At 31.4% G+C, this 18201-nt stretch overlaps 1 protein-coding gene across 1 annotated transcript in view; it reads right to left on the bottom strand.

Annotated features, from left to right (window-relative positions):
• The window catches only part of LOC134693480 (putative autophagy-related protein 11), a 39903-nt gene extending 22572 nt beyond the window's left edge, over positions 1-17331 (bottom strand). The window contains exons 1-4 of the mRNA XM_063554314.1: positions 16484-17331; positions 11544-11645; positions 5276-5374; positions 577-684 (exon numbers count right to left, since the gene is read on the bottom strand). Coding sequence (XP_063410384.1) covers positions 577-684; positions 5276-5374; positions 11544-11645; positions 16484-17286 — 1112 coding nt within the window. The 5' untranslated portion in view covers positions 17287-17331. The remainder of the gene's footprint in view (positions 1-576; positions 685-5275; positions 5375-11543; positions 11646-16483) is intronic.
• Between the last annotated feature and the right edge of the window lie 870 nt (positions 17332-18201).

Here is an 18201-nt window from a genome sequence, read left to right as displayed (position 1 = left end):
TGCGTTTCAAATCAAGTCATGAAAATGAATTAGAATATATTCTTTTATTTCACCAATTAATTTTCTGGTATAAACTATAATCAGGACAGCTTTCACTTTTATTTTTTAACTTTAGTATTAAAGACAGAGCGATAGTTGTCTTATTGGCAATCATACCACATATCTTTAATTAATTTTTTTAAGTAATATAAAAAAAAACTTAATTGAGCATCATGGCTTGAATCGAAGGAAATAAAAAGGAGTCTGGATGTTTTACATGTTCTAACAATGGTTGCTTTAATTTAGAAATAAGGTAAAAAACATGATGTCCGTTTAACAGAAAATATGGGATAAGAATTATAGGAGGGTGTTAGGTATTTATACAGTATTATATAGTGTCTGTGTTAATATTAGAATATATGCCAAATGTGTATTTTGCAACATTTACTTCAAACAAGGTGTGCACATATTGTCAAATTATTTTTTGAGAAAAAACTTATGTGCACTTACATGTTTTATTGACCACAACACATTAGCATAAACATAACTTCAAACAAAATGTAAACGCATAGGAATTATAAACAGACAATGACTTACATTAAGGATTCTTTTACCAGTCTTTCTTTTAAGTCTGTTTTAAGTTTCGCGTTTTCATCCACCATTTGCGTTACTTTTTTCTTCTCTTCATTTAATTCCTTGGGTAAGCTAAACAAATGAAGTAAAATGATAAAGCAGAACATAATTTTAAAGATATTAAAATGTAAGGTATTTAAAAAAAATGGAGAGGTCTATAAAAAAAACCTGACTAAATTAAACGTTCATTCAAGTTATATCATACACAATTAGCAAAGTATATTTTGTGTTTAATCAGTATGTGAAGCGATTATGACAATATAAAAAAGATGTGGTATGATTGCCAATGAGACAACTATCCACTGAAGACCAAAATGACACAAACATTAACAACTTTAGGTCATCGTACGGCCTTCGACAATGAGCAAAGCCCAAAACACATAGTCAGCTATAAAAGTCCCCGATTAGACAATGTAAAACAATTCAAACGAGAAAACTAACGGCCTTATATATGTAAAAAAAATGAACGAAAAACAAATATGTAACACATAAACAAACGACAACCATTGAATTACAGGGTCCTGACTTGGGACAGGCACATACATAAATAATGTGGCGGGGTTAAACATGTTAGCGGGATCACAAGCCTCCCCTAGCCTGGGACAGTGGTATAACAGTACAACATGAGAATAGGTAACCTTTTAGAATAAGTTTATTTAAAGGAGCAACAAGTTTACATGGATCATTTCTAAATTTCCGGGCACGGTTAACCACATTTCCGTAAATAGTTATCAAAGGTACCAGGATTATAATTTAGTACGCCAGACGCGCGTTTCGTCTACATAAGACTCATCAGTGACGCTCATATCGAAATAGTTATAAACCAAACAAATACAAAATTGAAGAGCATTGAGGATCCAAAATTCCAAAAAGTTGTGCCAAATACGGCTAAGGTAATCTATGCCTGGGATAAGAAATCCTTAGTTTTTCGAAAAATTCAAAGTTTTGTTAACAGGAAATTTATAAAAATGACCACATAATTGATATTCATGTCAACACCGAAGTGCTGACTACTGGGCTGGTGATACCCTCGGGGACGAAACGTCCACCAGCAGAGGCATCGACCCAGTGGTGTAAATAGTTATCAAAGGTACCAGGATTATAATTTAGTACGCCAGACGTGCGTTTCGTCTACATAAGACTCAAATGAGGATGTGCTATCCCATTTGAAATAAGTTATCTACAGGTACAAACAAACTTCAAAACAAAATCTTTATATCTATGGAAAAATTTAGGTTTTAAGTAATCTATGGTTACGATATCCCTGGTTTAGTAATTTACCAGTAACACATAGGTTACCTTCGTTAAAATCAAAAACGTCCCAACAGACACGGGCAAAGCTAACAAGTTGTAAAATATAAACACCGTAAGATGCACATATATATGGTGCCAAAGGAACATCACCATCTAAAAATGGAAAATTAACAATAGGGAACGAAAATCGTCTCTTTTGTCGTAAATTTTATTGTGTAGTTTCCCGTTTAAAACCGAAATATCTAAATCCAGGAAAGGACAGTAATTACCGAATGCATTTGATTTATTTAAAGTAAGTTCCTTGGGGTAAATTTCAGCAGTATATTGAGAAAATTCTTGATTATTTAACGAAAAAATAGCATTAAGATAACGGTAAGGGTTGTTGAATTTATCAATTAAATGCAATTTGACGGGTCTTTACTGAGTTTAGTCACAAACTGTGAGTCGTAACAGTACAAAAACAATTCTGCTATTTAAAGGGCACAATAAGTGCCCATGGGGATACCTACAACCTGTCTATAAACTTGTTGCCGAAACGTACGTAAATATTATCAATAAGAAAATTAACAGCATCAATCATCTCATCACACCTCCAGTAAGTATATCTAGCATATTTACCTTTCTCATTAAAGAAGAAGGCTTTAAATGGGTTGCAGCAAATATATATACATTCAGCTTTGCCAAACGACCATTCAATTAAATAGGAAAACTTTTGTTTAATAAGATAGTGTGGAAGTGTAGTGTAAAGAGTAGAAAAATCAAAACTATTAACAGAATCAAAAGGACCATCAAAAGCCCGTATTTGTTTAAAACATCCAATGAATGTTAACACTCCAAAAATGGTTTATACTACTATGTTCATATATTTTATTACAATAGTTTATAATAAGCTATGTAATAGTAGTTAATGAACTAGTTAAAAGCACTGACATATTAGTTGTAGAACACTTACTAGAGGCCGAGATGAAACGATATTTAAATGTTTTTTTGTATAGTTTAGGTAGCCAATACATAGTAGGGACCTTCAAATGTTCAGAAGAAGAAGCCTTATTCTTTGATGTGGTTGTGATATGCTAAATTACTATATGACTCTCTGTGAAGCGGATGGACTTGAATGTAGATTAAATTAAATTAAAATTTCATTCTTAAGAACGTCCGTGTAGTATTTTCGTCATACCACAACCACATTGTTGGCTGCTTTGTCGGCCGGTACACACACAATGTTTATACCAATACAATCTGTTTACTATGATATGAAATAACATTTATTTATGTCACCATGTTATTGGTTTATCAATTTTTATCGCCCTGTCCTCCGGCTTTTCTTTTGTATTTTGTGTTTTGTGTATCGTTGTTTGTCGTTTTGTTGTTTGTGTCATGGCACTGTAATACGTTTTCTAATCATGATTCATTTATCCCTTTGGTATCTGAACAAACATTGCGAATGTTTTATTCAATTTGTGCTTATCTTTAGTATTGAACTTTTTCTAAGTCCAGTATTGGATCCTTATTTTTTATACACTATTAAAAGTTTAAGTGTAGTGAGATGATAGAAAATAGCTTTCGAAAAATTCAATTTACTACTTATTCAATCTAAAAACACTGAGCAGTGCAGTTTACTTTAATAAGTCATCTATGTGTTCTTGTTTTTTTGTCAGTTCCTCCTTTAGTGCTCCAATTTCGTCTTTTAATCTGACAATTGTCTGTTCGTGCTCTGTTTCTCTGTGCAAAAGTAAACGTGTTTTAATAAGTATTAAACTTGTCACATATTTTAAACTATAGCATATATATGCACGCTCTTCTGTCGACGTGGATAGATAAGTTTCCCAATTATTAAGTCTTTCCACTTTTCTGTGGAAAGACTTATTGTTTTTCTTCTGATTATTATTATTATTATTATTATTATTATTATTTTTTTTTTTTTTTTCTTCCGCCAAATTTTGTTCTTGCGCAAAATGTTTGTTTCGCAATATGTCGCTTAGATATTTCTCAAATGGTATCGTATAGTTTATGCGCTTTTAAATTTCACCCTGCTAAGGCGAACCATTTTCTATGTAAGAGTTATCTCCCTTTTCACTGTTTATCCTCTGTGTGCATCTCCTTCGTAACAAAACAAGATAGCGACAAAATTCTTTTTACAAATTGTTCGTTACATCCTCAGTAATTTTTGGCGTATTTGGATCGAAGCGATTCGATGAAATTTTATAGGAGTTATCTACCTTTACAAAATAAATTTGTCGGTATGTTTATTTAACTCATAAACAGTTAACCGTATAACCCTGGAATGTTTTTATTTGAGTTCCTTTGGTCTTAACTTAGAAAATGAGGTCAAGGTCAAAGGTCAATGTCAAATTCTCAATTGTGACTTTTACTTGTTTTTGCATTTTCTCCATCACTTTGAGAGATACATATAAAAGAACAAGTGCAAAATGTCTGCTTTATTGTAATGAAGATATGCTACATTTAGTCTGATACAATTTAATAGCATCTTATAGGAGTTGATGCCCCTGAAATGTCTTGATATGAAGTTATTTGATCATAACTTCAATCAAGTTCATTATAAAGGCATTTGACCTTGTACAAAAGAATAGGTGACAAATGACCTTGAAAAATGACTACCGGAAGTGACCTTGAGAAAACCGGAAGAAGGCTTTTTTGCAATTTTTACATATAAAAGTACTCAGAATCCATATATTTCGTCATATAGATACATAAACTGATTAATGACGACTAAAAATGACTTCCAACAAACCGGAAGTGGCCAACTATCTCCCATTCTACATACAAAGGTATATAGAAACTATATATTGTTGGAATCAGTGTGAAAAAAGGTATCATATGAGACCGGAAGTGACATTTATTTCACCGGAAGTAGCATAGTATCTCCCTTATATCACTGAAAAATATAATTAAACCATTATTTATCGCATCAGTATGAAGAAACTATCTTCTTATCCAAATTTCTTTGTTGTGGAAAGACTTTCAATTGTTCTCTGAACAATTGGTTTTTAATTTATTCCTGTATTTGTTTTGTGGTAAAGAAATGGAAATTGTTTAAAGAAAAAAAATGTAGTAGGCGTTAAATATAATACAACATTATTAATTTTATATGTTTGTACAGTGTTTATATTGTTTTAATTGAAATTGAACTTACTATTCAAAATAACTTCGATAAATGTTTGATCGCTTTGATGATTTCGAATTAAACTTAAATCTCTTTATTACGAACATAAATTCATATATCAAATTTTGTAAACATTAAAATATTAACCATTTACATAACTATTAAATAAAAACTTGCATTCCACATTAAATATGCATATGAAATACTAATTGCAAATGCAAACGCTACTTTTGCTTTATTCACGAAGAAGAAGAAAGTGGTACATACAAACAGAAATTGGCTTACATTAAGGATTCTTTGACATTTCTTTCTGTTAAGTCTCTTTTCAGTTTTTCGTTTTCATCCACAAAATTAGTTACTTCTTTCCACTTTTCTCTAATTAGTCTTAACATTTGACAAGAAAAAAAGAATGCATATATTTATTCACGTCATGGCAAAATACACGAATTATAAAAAAACGTATATTAGAACCATACAAAAGGTCATAAATTGCCTAAATACATATATACATATGTATAGTTTAAACAATATATCGGTGTTTATGTGTGTTGTTTGGCACAAAGCCTTTATCAACCTGCGTCTTTGATAGTAAATACATCATAGAGAAATCAAATCAGAACAAAGTAATTTCTTACAAAAGATAGACGTCTATCCAAAAATAATTTACAAAATTATCGAATATAGACATTATCAACCAGTGTAACTAATTCATGATTCATAGTATTGACTTCTATAAATGAAGGCAGCAGTAGTATACCGCTGTTCGACAGTAAAAAAACAATTGCAAGAAAAACAAATCAAGGTTACAAACTAAAACCGAGGTAAACAGATCAACTTAAGAGGGAAATAACGAAAACAGTTTTTAACGTATATTGTAAGGATAAAACTTTTGATAAATATAATGCTATCCAACTAATACATCGTATTATATTAAGATATTTATTTAGTAAGTGCAAAAAACATAATGTGAACATAATGTGACAGGATCTGCAAGAAATATCATATAAGCCAATTTGCCTTTTTCACATACTATGGGTAATTTCATTGTTCTTACACCAAAATGAACATAATGTTACGTCATTGGTTGAATTTCAACTGTTGAGAACATGTTTAACTAATCACAACGTGTTGATGTACGTTTTTGTATATACTACCTAGAATGCATTATATTCTGAAACGGCGAATTGATGCATGCTTGGTAAAGTTGGTATTGGTCATAATTCGACAAGCATTTCGTTATAAATCCTTCTTTTATTGATTAACTGTTAACCAAGATTAAATGAAAATCAAAAACTATAACAAAATGTGAAAGACTTGAAATCTTGAACATCATTGTCAAACATCAACATGATCAATATCTAAAATAAAAAAATCAATTCAGCTGCAAATAATCAAATTATTCATATTTATACCTTAAAGAATAGGATTAGTTACCACAAATTTTATAGCGTAAATGTTCTATTACAAATCCGAGTATAATCACAGTTTACATTATTTGCTTTAATGCTAACCAGGTATGCATTCCAGACTTATATATTGTATCAATTTTAAACAAAAAAAAGGTTCCATCTCCCTTCTTTACATACATTACTGATCTGATCAATTGGCGGATCCTTTGGCGGATCATTTGGGCTATGATATTGATGGCAGGCAATTTTTTTTTTTTTTTTATTAAAATCAATTCTTCATCAAAGCTGATCGAATTTGTACCAATTGTTTGGACTCAAATAACGCAATGAGTTTTCTGCCGATGAAAAGTTTTCAGTACATCTTCTATCTTGATTCTGAGACATCTCATTTTCACGTAATAGACGCAGTATTGTCCAAACGTTCCGACAAGTGGGTTGAGTTTGACATAATAAAACGGTATTGGGGTCCGTTAACGATGAGAAGATATATAAAATGTGGCATGTATGTCTATGGTGCCTCTCCTATGGAGTTTAAAAAAAACATCAGTTCCTTCCTAGTTACAGTTGTTTGTGTTGACCACGAACGTTTTACATAGTAGATATTTCCTCAGAGATGTCGATCCTATTACCTGTCTGCAAGACATCAGTTGGCAATGTTTAAGTTTCTGTCGATCAGGGTTTTTAATCAACCAGGCGGAATCCGAAAGGTCTGCTCTTCGCCTCTTCAAAATACAAAAATTGTGTTCCTCTTTAAGGGTAAGGTCCTGCTTCTGTTGCTATTTGCTGCTGTTATTGCTGCTGTTAATACTGTTGTATATTTAAACGATGTCCACGATATATTCGTTCAAAATTCCTGACGCTTGAATTACAGGCAGGAACATTTAAAGACAAATCCTTCTATTCAGATCTACCAATAATATCTTCTTTATATTTTATATTTACTTTAGGTTAGGTAAAAGCTTCAAAATAAGCAAATAAAAAAATGGGGTCACCGACCTCGTTTTCGATTTAGAACGCCGTCTTTTTTATGGAATTTGGAAATCGGGACCTCTAGTTAATAGCAGTGTAATATTTTTTTTAAAAGTCGGTTTCCCATAAAACTTGTTTGTTCTGATAACCAAGATGTTAATACAAACTATTTTAATAATATTACCAATTTCTGAGGGGAAAATAATAGCGATAAGTTGCTATAATAATTTTCCCGCCTTTATTTATTGTGAAATAACTATAAAAGAATGATGTTTAAAAAAAATTGACCAATAATTTCTCGATGAGTATTTAACAGAATATGCGTTGTTTATTTCTAGATAAAATTATGAAATAAAACGATGGGGTCACCGGAATGGAAAAAGAGATATTTCTAGAAAAGGGTTAACAATTTGAAATGGCGGGAGAACATTGCGCCAATTCTAAAATAACATCGAAAGCGAGGAGCCGATATTGCAAATATGACTCGGAAAGATCGGACTTAAAAATACCACTTCCAAATGTATTTTTAAAAAGGTTGGGTTTTTTATGAACCGCGTTCCGTTCAATATCGTAGCGGCTACGTAGTCCTACATAGATTTTATGAACGAGTAGCTAGGCTAACTACAATTAATATCTATGTAGCAGCTAGGCTAGCTACATGTTCAATAGTCATAAAATAAAAAATCTACGTAGCCCTATGTAGCCGCTACGATATTGAACGAATTCAAACCCTGATCTTTGTTTAAGTTTAAACGCTTAGATAAATCGATCTACAATTCAAAATGTTTTATGTAGATATGAAATAAATCTGTGCATGGTCAGTTTAAAATATTCTTATATAAGTAACTCATTTCAGAGTTTCATCCGTATACTCAAGTGATTTGACAGAACATGAAGATAAAAACAAATGTATACGTTGTTTTTTTTGCGTCATTTTTCTGAACGATAAAGATATGATATCATATAATACAAATTTCCACAAGAGACCAATTGACACAGGAACTATTTATAATAGGTCACCGTACGGCCTTCAACAATGAGCAAATCTCATAATGCCTATAAAGCTATAAAAGGTCCAGAAATGACAATGAAAAACAATTCAATCGAGAAAATGACGGCTTAATTTATGAACAAAAAATAAATAAATGAAAAACAAATATATAACACTTTAACGACAACTTCTTATTTACAAGCTCCTGACCTTGAACAGGACCCGTTTCAGTGCTCGACTGATACCGTTACTTTTTCGTTCCGTATTCGCTAAATATACGTGTGTTAATCGGTGCACATTTTAAAAACTATCTTTTCAAGTGTATCTATTCATTATTAATTTGTTTTTTTTTATTATTTTCTGTAAATTCCTCGTCTTCAAACAAAATGACCGTTATAAGTAAAATTATTCTGACATTTCTTTGTTTTTAAAAGGACTTATGACATATTTATCAAAAAGATAATTAATAAATGCAAAAGCACATCTAATGTACCAAATATTTCCTTATTCTTTTTACTACGATTTTTTTTTTAACGAAATGACTGATTATTTTAGGATTGCAATATATACTAAATTTAAAATCACAAGTTCTAAAAAGATCGTAAATGAGAGATGCTCTTAAAAGATCAATTCAATTTCGTGCAAGTGTTAACGGGGTCTATTTAACATACTTACTATTGTTTTGATCATTCATCCATAGGCATCTATCATATCAAAATATTCCGTCATGTTGCTAGAAACTCAGTCTAAGTATACTCATACAGTTGTCATATCATAATTATGAATGGAACCTAGTCCGACTTTTTTTTCTCAAATCAACTATTGATTTTTGTATGCCCCACCTACGATAGACTAGTAGAGGGGCATTATGTTTTCTGGTCTGTGCGTCGGTTCGTCCGTCCGTCCGTCTGTCCCGCTTCAGGTTAAAGTGTTTGGTCAATGATATTTTTGAAGTTCTTGTTGCTTATGATATGATCTTTCTAATTTTAAGACCAAATTTGACTTTTGACCCCAATTTCAAAGTCCACTGAACATAGAAAATGAAAGTGCAAGTTTCAGGTTAAAGTTTTTGGTCAATGTATTTTTTTATGAAGTTGAAGTCCAATCAACTTGAAACGCAGTAAACATGTTGCTTATGACATGATCTTTCTAATGTTAATGCCAAATTAGATCATTTTACCCAATATCACTGTCCATTGAACATGGAAAATGATAGTGTGAGTTGGGCATCCGTGTACTTAGGACACATTCTTGTTTCATATGCATTCCTCTTCATTCCGACAACTTTTAAACACAGGCAGGATTATGTTGTTTTTTTTTTATATAAATTGCGCACCAAGTACATAAATATAAAATTTGGCAAATCGGATCATACTCAGGAGAGGTCAAATACAAAAACCTACAATGTTAGAAGCGTAAATGTTAACTTCTCTAGATGGACTTTATTTAACACGTATGCGTCGTTGGGTTACTGATTTGTTGGTGCTTATCAGAAATCTGAATATTATATTCGTGTAAAAATGTAATCGCCTTACACTTTCAAAATACGTATGTGGAATTTGCCATATCCATATAGGTACGTAAGGTTTCCAATTCTATAGATACATTGAATTTTAATGACATGAATTTCGTACTCTCAATGATTTGTGTGAATATAAATACAATTTAAAACCTAGGCTACCAAAGAGATTGTCTCTAAAGAACAGATAAATCCATACACGTAGTAAATTATGGAAATTAGTTTTATATTATAATATGATTGGCCAATACCGAAATCCCGGACTTAAAAAAAAAAGAAATCCCGAGGTCCCGAATTTAAATAAAGTAAAGTTAAGAAGGATTCCCGGATCCCGAGATCCCGAGCTTAAAATACCCGATCCCGGAGTCCCGATAAAGGTCCTACCCCCCTCAATCTTGTTGTCGAGTATCCAGATTTTTGTTTCGTTTCTTGACAGTTGTCAGAATGCTGTATAGTTGACTCTCTTTTTATTCATATATTTTATCATTTGCTGTTTTGTTGTTTGTTTCAGATACACTTTTAATTCACATAATTAATTTATATATCCAATTCTGGAACATGTCTATTATATAAAAACAATTTTCATTTTCTTTTCGGAAAATCTACCTATCAAAACGTTTGTCACTCTCTCCATCGGCTCAAAGAGGAATAACTCTCATTAACGTTTCGAGTTCGCGGAAACCACGACGTCATAAAACGCTGACGGCATAGTACTGTTGCGCTGGTATATGCGCATAAACAATAGAGGGATTTGTCTTTAACCAAGCATATGTGTTCATTACTTTCTTTTTTTTCTTTTTAGAAAATTTGTGGACTTACACATATAATTGAAACATTATATCGATTTACACAACAGATACTTTTATATGAAAACACATGCAACTGTATAAATGTTTGAGTGTTCTAGGTGAGTTAAAATTCAGAAAAGTATTTCTGACATTTGACATTTATTTTATAAAGTGTTATATTTGATTTACTTCTCGAATTATTCTTTATGTGAACCATGCACCTAAAATTGTACGTTAACACACGAAAAGACATTATAGCGGTGATACATTTTTTTGAACAATACTTTTTTTTGCCTTTTATACTTGAAAGATAACTACTAAATGAAGATACCCATATAAAGATAAGAAGACGAAGCTTGACTGCCAATGAGACCGAAACCAAGTGAAATAAAAGTTTACAACAAGCTATCAACTATAAATGGTCTAAACATAACTAATTTAAAACAATTCCAACACAAAATTAGCGGCCTCAATATTGAACAAAACAATTAACGTAAACAAAAATATACACTGATTGGTCTGGACGAGAGGATGGCATTTAAAAAAATATAGCATTTTAACTTAAAGTATAATAAGTTCTATTTAAACTAAAAATCTGTTTTTAGTTTTTTCTGTAATTTTTATTTGCACATAAATTGCGAGTGTTCACAATGTCCTTCGTTTATAACAAAGTAAACACGATTCATGCAAACAAAGTCTATACGTTTCAATATCGTTTTTAGATTGTGATCTTTAATAGCAATTTGTTAAGTTTTAATTTAACATTATGTATCAAGTTATGTTTCCATGCAGACGGGAAACAAATTGCCGAAATGCGGATATGATTCTGTAATTTAATTGAAGACTTAATTCAATCAAACACATTTATTATGCTTACATTGATTGGTTATCTATTTTTTCTTGCTTTTCTTTCAGTTCCTTTGTTAGTACAGCAATGTCTTCTGAGAGTCTGACAACTATGTGTTCCTGTTCGCTCAGTCTATAAACAAACACACGTATGTGTTAATAGCAAATTTATCGCTAAATTTATATTAACTTTGTATAAATGCATTCATATATTATTTAAAGACTACCTTTTTCATACTTAGCTAATAATGTAATATACTTAAAATCCTAACAATATCGTTTCTAGATATTAAAAAAATAACTACTAGTATACACTTATCACTGAACTAGTATATATTTGTTAAAGGGCCAGCTGAAGGACAACTCAGGGTGCGGGAATTTCTAGTTGTATTGAAGACCTGTTGGTGACCTTCTGTTGTTGTCTGCTCTATAGTCGGGTTGTTGTCTCTTTTGCATATTCCCCATTTCCATTCTCAATTTTATGTTTTGATGACAACACAATTAGCGTATTGTCTTTTGTTTGAAATTGTGTTAATAGGCCTAAATCACGTGTTTTGAAAATTTAGAATAAGTGTCCTTTTTTCTCTTCTCAGTTGTTGACACGATATTGTCTAGGTGGTCAACACATTGTTTATATTTTCTTATTTCATTGCAAGTAACCTCTAAAACAAAACAGCTACTAAAATACTACATTTTGTTCTACAGTTACATCTTATTTACATTTTAGAATGGTGATTTTCTTGAACTGACCGGATGTATTCTTTAGATTTAAATTTACCTGACAATACCCAAAATTGAACATAATATAGATTAGTGTTTTCTGTGACATATTCAAGGTGATAAACCAAAGAAGTACATGTATATGTAAATAACAGTAGTAGTATCATCGTAAAGATTATGAATGATACATTTACCGCTAGGGGGAATCTCTGAGCGTAATAAAAATTAAAATAACAAAAATAACAAACTGCGAGGAAAATTCTAAACTGAAAGTCCCTAAGCAAATGCCAAAATCAGGAGCTCAAACACATCAAAGGAACGATTCTACCAAAAATATCATATATAGTGTCAAGTTCTCTCATACCATCAGATTTAGTTCAATATTTAAAAACCATAATAATGTTAAATATACTAGTCAACAAAAGAAACGATACACGACTTTGAAATAAAATTTATCAAAAGGTATTAAATATAATACAAAATGAGATACACTACTTTAAAAAGCTTACATTTGCAATGTATGCACATGTGATAATGAAAATCAAAACCACTCGGAAAGTATCTAAATTCCGTGTAAACGATCATAGGGTGCAAATGAGTTTTGCGGAAAGTTGAATTAAAAATCGACACATAATTTTCTAAGCACTAAATTAAATTTCAAATTTGTTTAAAAATATTCAATATGCTAATCAAGTTATGTTCATGTTGTTACTAATGGGTTGAAATAATTTTTTTTCTTCAAATTTTTGGGATAAAAAGTCTTTTTTAAAATCTCAAAAAACGCATTTTTTTTTTTTATTTTCGTTTCAAATCAATGCTTTAAATATAAAAACAATACACAGTAAATTTGGAGCCTTTAAGATTAGTTTTAAGATTGTGACAGTTTTTTGAATATCACTTTACACATACTGTCTATGGTAAATCAGTTGATAATGTATACATTTTATCGTGGGGCCGAACTTTGCTTAACAAATAAACCAAGAAACTGTATGATTTTTAAAAAACAAATTGATAGCAAACATTGTCTTTAAATGCCTTTAAATGAGAGGTTGGCATCATTAGTTGGAACTACTGTTTTTAAAATTGTCGTTTTATATAAATTTTTGTAAAAAAAAAAAGTCGCGAAAAAACGTCACGAAAGCAAAAACATATTTTTTTTTAAACGGATTTATATTTCCATAATGATTAAGTATTACTACCTTCAATATTAGTCGAATGAACGGAAAACTTTATCTTTAATTTGAAAAAAGTATTGGATCGTTTCTTTTGTTGACTAGTATAGTAACAGAGATTAAAAAACCAAAAAAAACACTAAAAAACAGAAGAACATTTCAAACATACAACAGACAACAGACAACAGACCAAAACAAATGGTAACATTATAGACATTAATATACTTATAAAAGGCAATATACATAGATCGAATAATTAGAAATGAGGTGATGAAAAGACAATTGAACAGTTATCCAAAGGTTCAATTCAAATATAATGATAAATTGATACTATTTAAAAAAAAATGAAAAGTATAGGTGTGCTGGATAAAAGTACACCAGAGGTTTATCAAAAGTTAACTAAAAAAGGAATTTGAGATTATGACCTGCATATCGTTCAACCAGACCTCATGGAAATAAGAAAACATTTCATTTTCAAAAAAAAAAAAAAAAAAAAGAGAATGGATTTAAAAGGATTTTTTATATATTAATGTTATAGATCATGTGAAGGACGTCAAATTCAAAAGACGTTTACAACATTCTTAATTGAAATATGAATTTGATCAGGCAGATTTCTTGTGTAAAAAATCGATAACTGTTTTCCCATCTTGAAGCTAAACTGATGATTTCATATCAAAAATATTAGACCAACCTTATTTCGTAGGTTACATTACGAAGGTTAACCGAAGACGGGTATTTAAGCCTCATATCTCAGCCGAAGCCTACACGATGAATCACGAAGGCTACCCGATGGATTAAGAATGCTACACGATGGATTACGATGATGACGTGATGGCCATACGATGTCTAAAAAATAGCATAATACACAGGAAATTGGTTGCTCATTTTTTACCTGCTGGTTTTAAAAACAATATGAAAGGCATTTCTAGTTTCTGAATGTTTTGGTTGATTTCTAAAAATATAGTTTATGTATCAAATATGCATATTCAATTTACAATTTCTGCATGTGTCATATACAAATATGGTGTCCATATTTGTCCCTAATATGTTACATACGAGGGCATGCCACGCTCGGCATTGCCTTGTTTGAACAGTAAAATGTGTGCACTAGTCAGAATAATCACCCATTATTATGCCCATGTTTACTAATATATCTTAAAGGTAAGGTTATGGGTTTGTTGATCTCTTTTATTCCAAAAACGCTTCCCAGAAGAATATCATAATAGTATAGACAAAAGGATGTGGGGAAAGCAACAAATGCGGAAAAATATGACATATAGAAAACAAAATGGTTATGGAGTAAACAACAACTCAGACGATACATAACAAATCAGAATAATGAAGAAAAAGTTGGTTTTCCTATATACGTGTACCTGCAGTGTTGGTGTACGAGGCGCGTTAATGATTTTGATATGAAAAATTGACAAAAAAATAATATTTTACTTGTAAAAGTAATCCTGAGCCTGTAATAGCTGCTTTTCTTGTTTCATTTGAATTAATAGAAACATATCTGTCGCCTTTCTTGTTCTCATATAATTATATGATATGAGCTTCATGTTTTGTGAACGGATTTTTTTACTGTCGTATAAGACTGACCAGTGCATATCGCGCATGGCACTTTAAATTTATTTTAGCGCAAAAATTAACTTAACATTTAGCTGGATTTATTGCCGTCGTTGTTCCATCTGGTCGCCTTGTACTTTTATTCGATGGCAACACGACGGGATTGCGAGGTCTTCACGAAGTCGTGTTGCCATTGTAAGTCCTTCGGGTAGCGTTGTGATTCATTCGTGTAGACATCGTAATGTCAAAACTGCCCAATGGAAACGATAGAAACACGAATGCAATACGATATTCAAAGATGCATTCCCGGTGTCATTACGATGGTGAGGATGGTGATATGAACTCAATACCTGTCCTCAACATCGGACGCACCTTCTGGGATTTTTTAACATGTTAAAAAAATTGAGACACCTTCCCGAAGTTGTCCCCGAAGGCTAGAAAAAGTGGCCGATGGTTCTACGATGGTTAAAGATGGCATTCCGAATAGCCCGATCTGGATACAATCAGTCCCGATTTTGAAAATTTACATAATTGTGTTGCCATCGCCGTAAAAGTCGGGACAGTGTGACACGGGAATACATAAAATCTTAAATGTTACCAACTACAATTATTGTCCAAACTTATGCTATAAAATTAAGATGAGTATGGCAAATAAACCTGTCAATAGCCGATAATTTGTGTATTTATAAATACCAATTCTCACAAACATATAATTAGATATAAGACATTGCATAGATTAACTTAAATGCAAAACCATTTTTGCTATTAAAATCGACTACTCATTTAAACATAAAATAATTAATATTTTAAATACGATATTTCAATTTACTGTTCCTATATAGTATCCTTGAATACCTGAATGCTAATATAAAAGAGATATCTGAAATGCTGTAGACAGTTGAATTGTTAACAACAATAGTACGCAATAAAATGAGACAGTAAAAAAAATACTAGTATATGAAAAAAAATATTGTGACCACAATAAAGTACACTTATTGTCAAGCATGTATTTTTGTATATTTCTAATTGCAGACATCTGATAACTTTAGTCTTTTTCAATAGTTTGTTCCTAAGATGCACTGTAACACAACTGTCCTTTTCATGGAGATGGCTGTCGGCTTTAAATGAATTTAACCCCGCAACTAAATGTATGTGCTTGTAGTTAGTCAGGAGCCTGCATTTCGTGGTTGTCGTTTGTTGCAGTAAATCATTTTTATGTTTCATTATTTTGTACATACATTAGCAATTAGGTTTCTTGTTTGAATTGTTTTATATTTGTCAATTCAAGGATTTATATATCTGTCTTAGTGGTTTCGGTTCTGCTCATTGTTGACGGCCACATGGTGACCTATAGGTATCAATTTGAGGTGTTATTTGGTGCTGTTTTGAAAGTTGTTTTAATGGCAATTATACCTCATCTGCTTACTGTTATACTATCAAGCAAGATTGTAAAAATTTTAGAGCTAAATACTTTTGTAAACTGGAGTAAGCAAAAACTTCCTATTTTACCGATTACCTCATTTGGAATTTATCATCGATTTCGTCAATGACTGACTTTGTAAAAATACTCTGATTGAACCTTTCGATTAGATTCGGGCTAGCAAGTCGATCTTCAGCCTCTTCGTCATTGAGTTTTACATCTGCTTGGAGAACTTTCCATTCTGTGAGAAACGTGCTGTCATGCGTTTCTTGCATAAGATTTTCAAACCTCGATAACCGATCGACTGTTTCATCATGACGACTTTTGAAGAAAGCCCTTTTTCTACCTAAGTCGTCATTTTCGTTTTTTTCAAAGTCAGATGCAGTGGTAATGTGGATTAATTTATACTTATCAATAACCTGATGCAAATCACCAGCATTTCCCTCGACCTGCAATACATAAGACGCACAATCTGACTTAATTTGCGTTGCATGTTCTGTATCAATTGTTTCGAGTTTAATTTTGACTATTTTAGCTTTCGCTTTTATCTGTTCGATAATCTGGTTCACATCCTGGCGACGAGCATCTGCAACACTCTTTATCCTTTCAGTTTTATGTCCATTATGGGTGCTTGTCATACATTCCACACAAGTAAGAATCTCGCATCTACTGCAATAATAAACAAATGTGTTCTTATGAGTATCGCAAACGGGTTGAGGTTTAAATACGCGATTTCCTTCTATGTGAATATTCACTATTGTATGATCCTTGAAATTTGGAACTTTATCATGCACTATTTTTCTACATTCAACGCACAGAAATTGATCACATCCTTTGCAGTAAAGCACAGCCACTTCATTGCAGGAAAATCTACACTTTTGTGCAATAATTTGAGCCATTTTGATAGAATAATACCTTGCATTTCTTTTACTGTAATTAATAAAAATGGCGTATCATATCATATACGACGTCTTTATCAGTGAATTCTAAAAATAACTAGAACACGGTGATATCCTGTAACATTATACAATAATCAAAACTATGAAGGTAACTTATGATGTACCTATTAGATAAACAAAATTATAGGTAACTTAATAAACATTTAAATATGGCGACGATAGGATTATGTTTTTTCCACATTTGTGTATAATCACTATCAATTTAATTGCCTCAATAGTATGTATCATGAATAATTGTATGTATAAGTATAATACCTTTATTATGCAAACGGTTTCACTATTAAAATTTATTTGTAATTCAAATATAAATTCCGCATGTTCCACTCAGCTGTAATGTTTTCCCAAAACCTTCAGAAGACCAGACCAGACGTGAAACCAAAAATATTATAATTTTAACATTTGTGAGACTTGATAATCTTTTAATTTTAGTAAATTTTAATAGTGAAACCGTTAGCATAATAAAGGTATTATGCCCATAAATGAATTTTCTTATGCATAGTAACGATTAAAAGGTATCTTACAGGACTGAAATAAGGGTCCGGTTTACCATAACTTTATAAAGGATCTTTTAAGCATAGAAATAAGACTAAATGTTAAAATGCCATAGTAAACAAGTAAACGACCTGTCTGAAATAAAATACCTTAACTATTCTTGACCTGATTTCAACTTGTTCCTGACCGATTGTTTTCAGTCTAAACTATATAAGATCCAGGTTCTGAACCAATGTTGTCCAAAGTCTGAACAATTCATAAACAGTCTGAACCATACTTGGAAAATTAACAGCTTTCTTTAAACTTAAGTGTTTATATTACTAAAGTATTAACTGACATGACAAAAACAACAACTCAATAAAT

Source organism: Mytilus trossulus, chromosome 12 (genome assembly GCF_036588685.1).
Source record: "Mytilus trossulus isolate FHL-02 chromosome 12, PNRI_Mtr1.1.1.hap1, whole genome shotgun sequence".
In the NCBI taxonomy this organism is placed as follows: domain Eukaryota; kingdom Metazoa; phylum Mollusca; class Bivalvia; order Mytilida; family Mytilidae; genus Mytilus; species Mytilus trossulus.
This window is presented reverse-complemented; position numbering and strand designations above follow the sequence as displayed.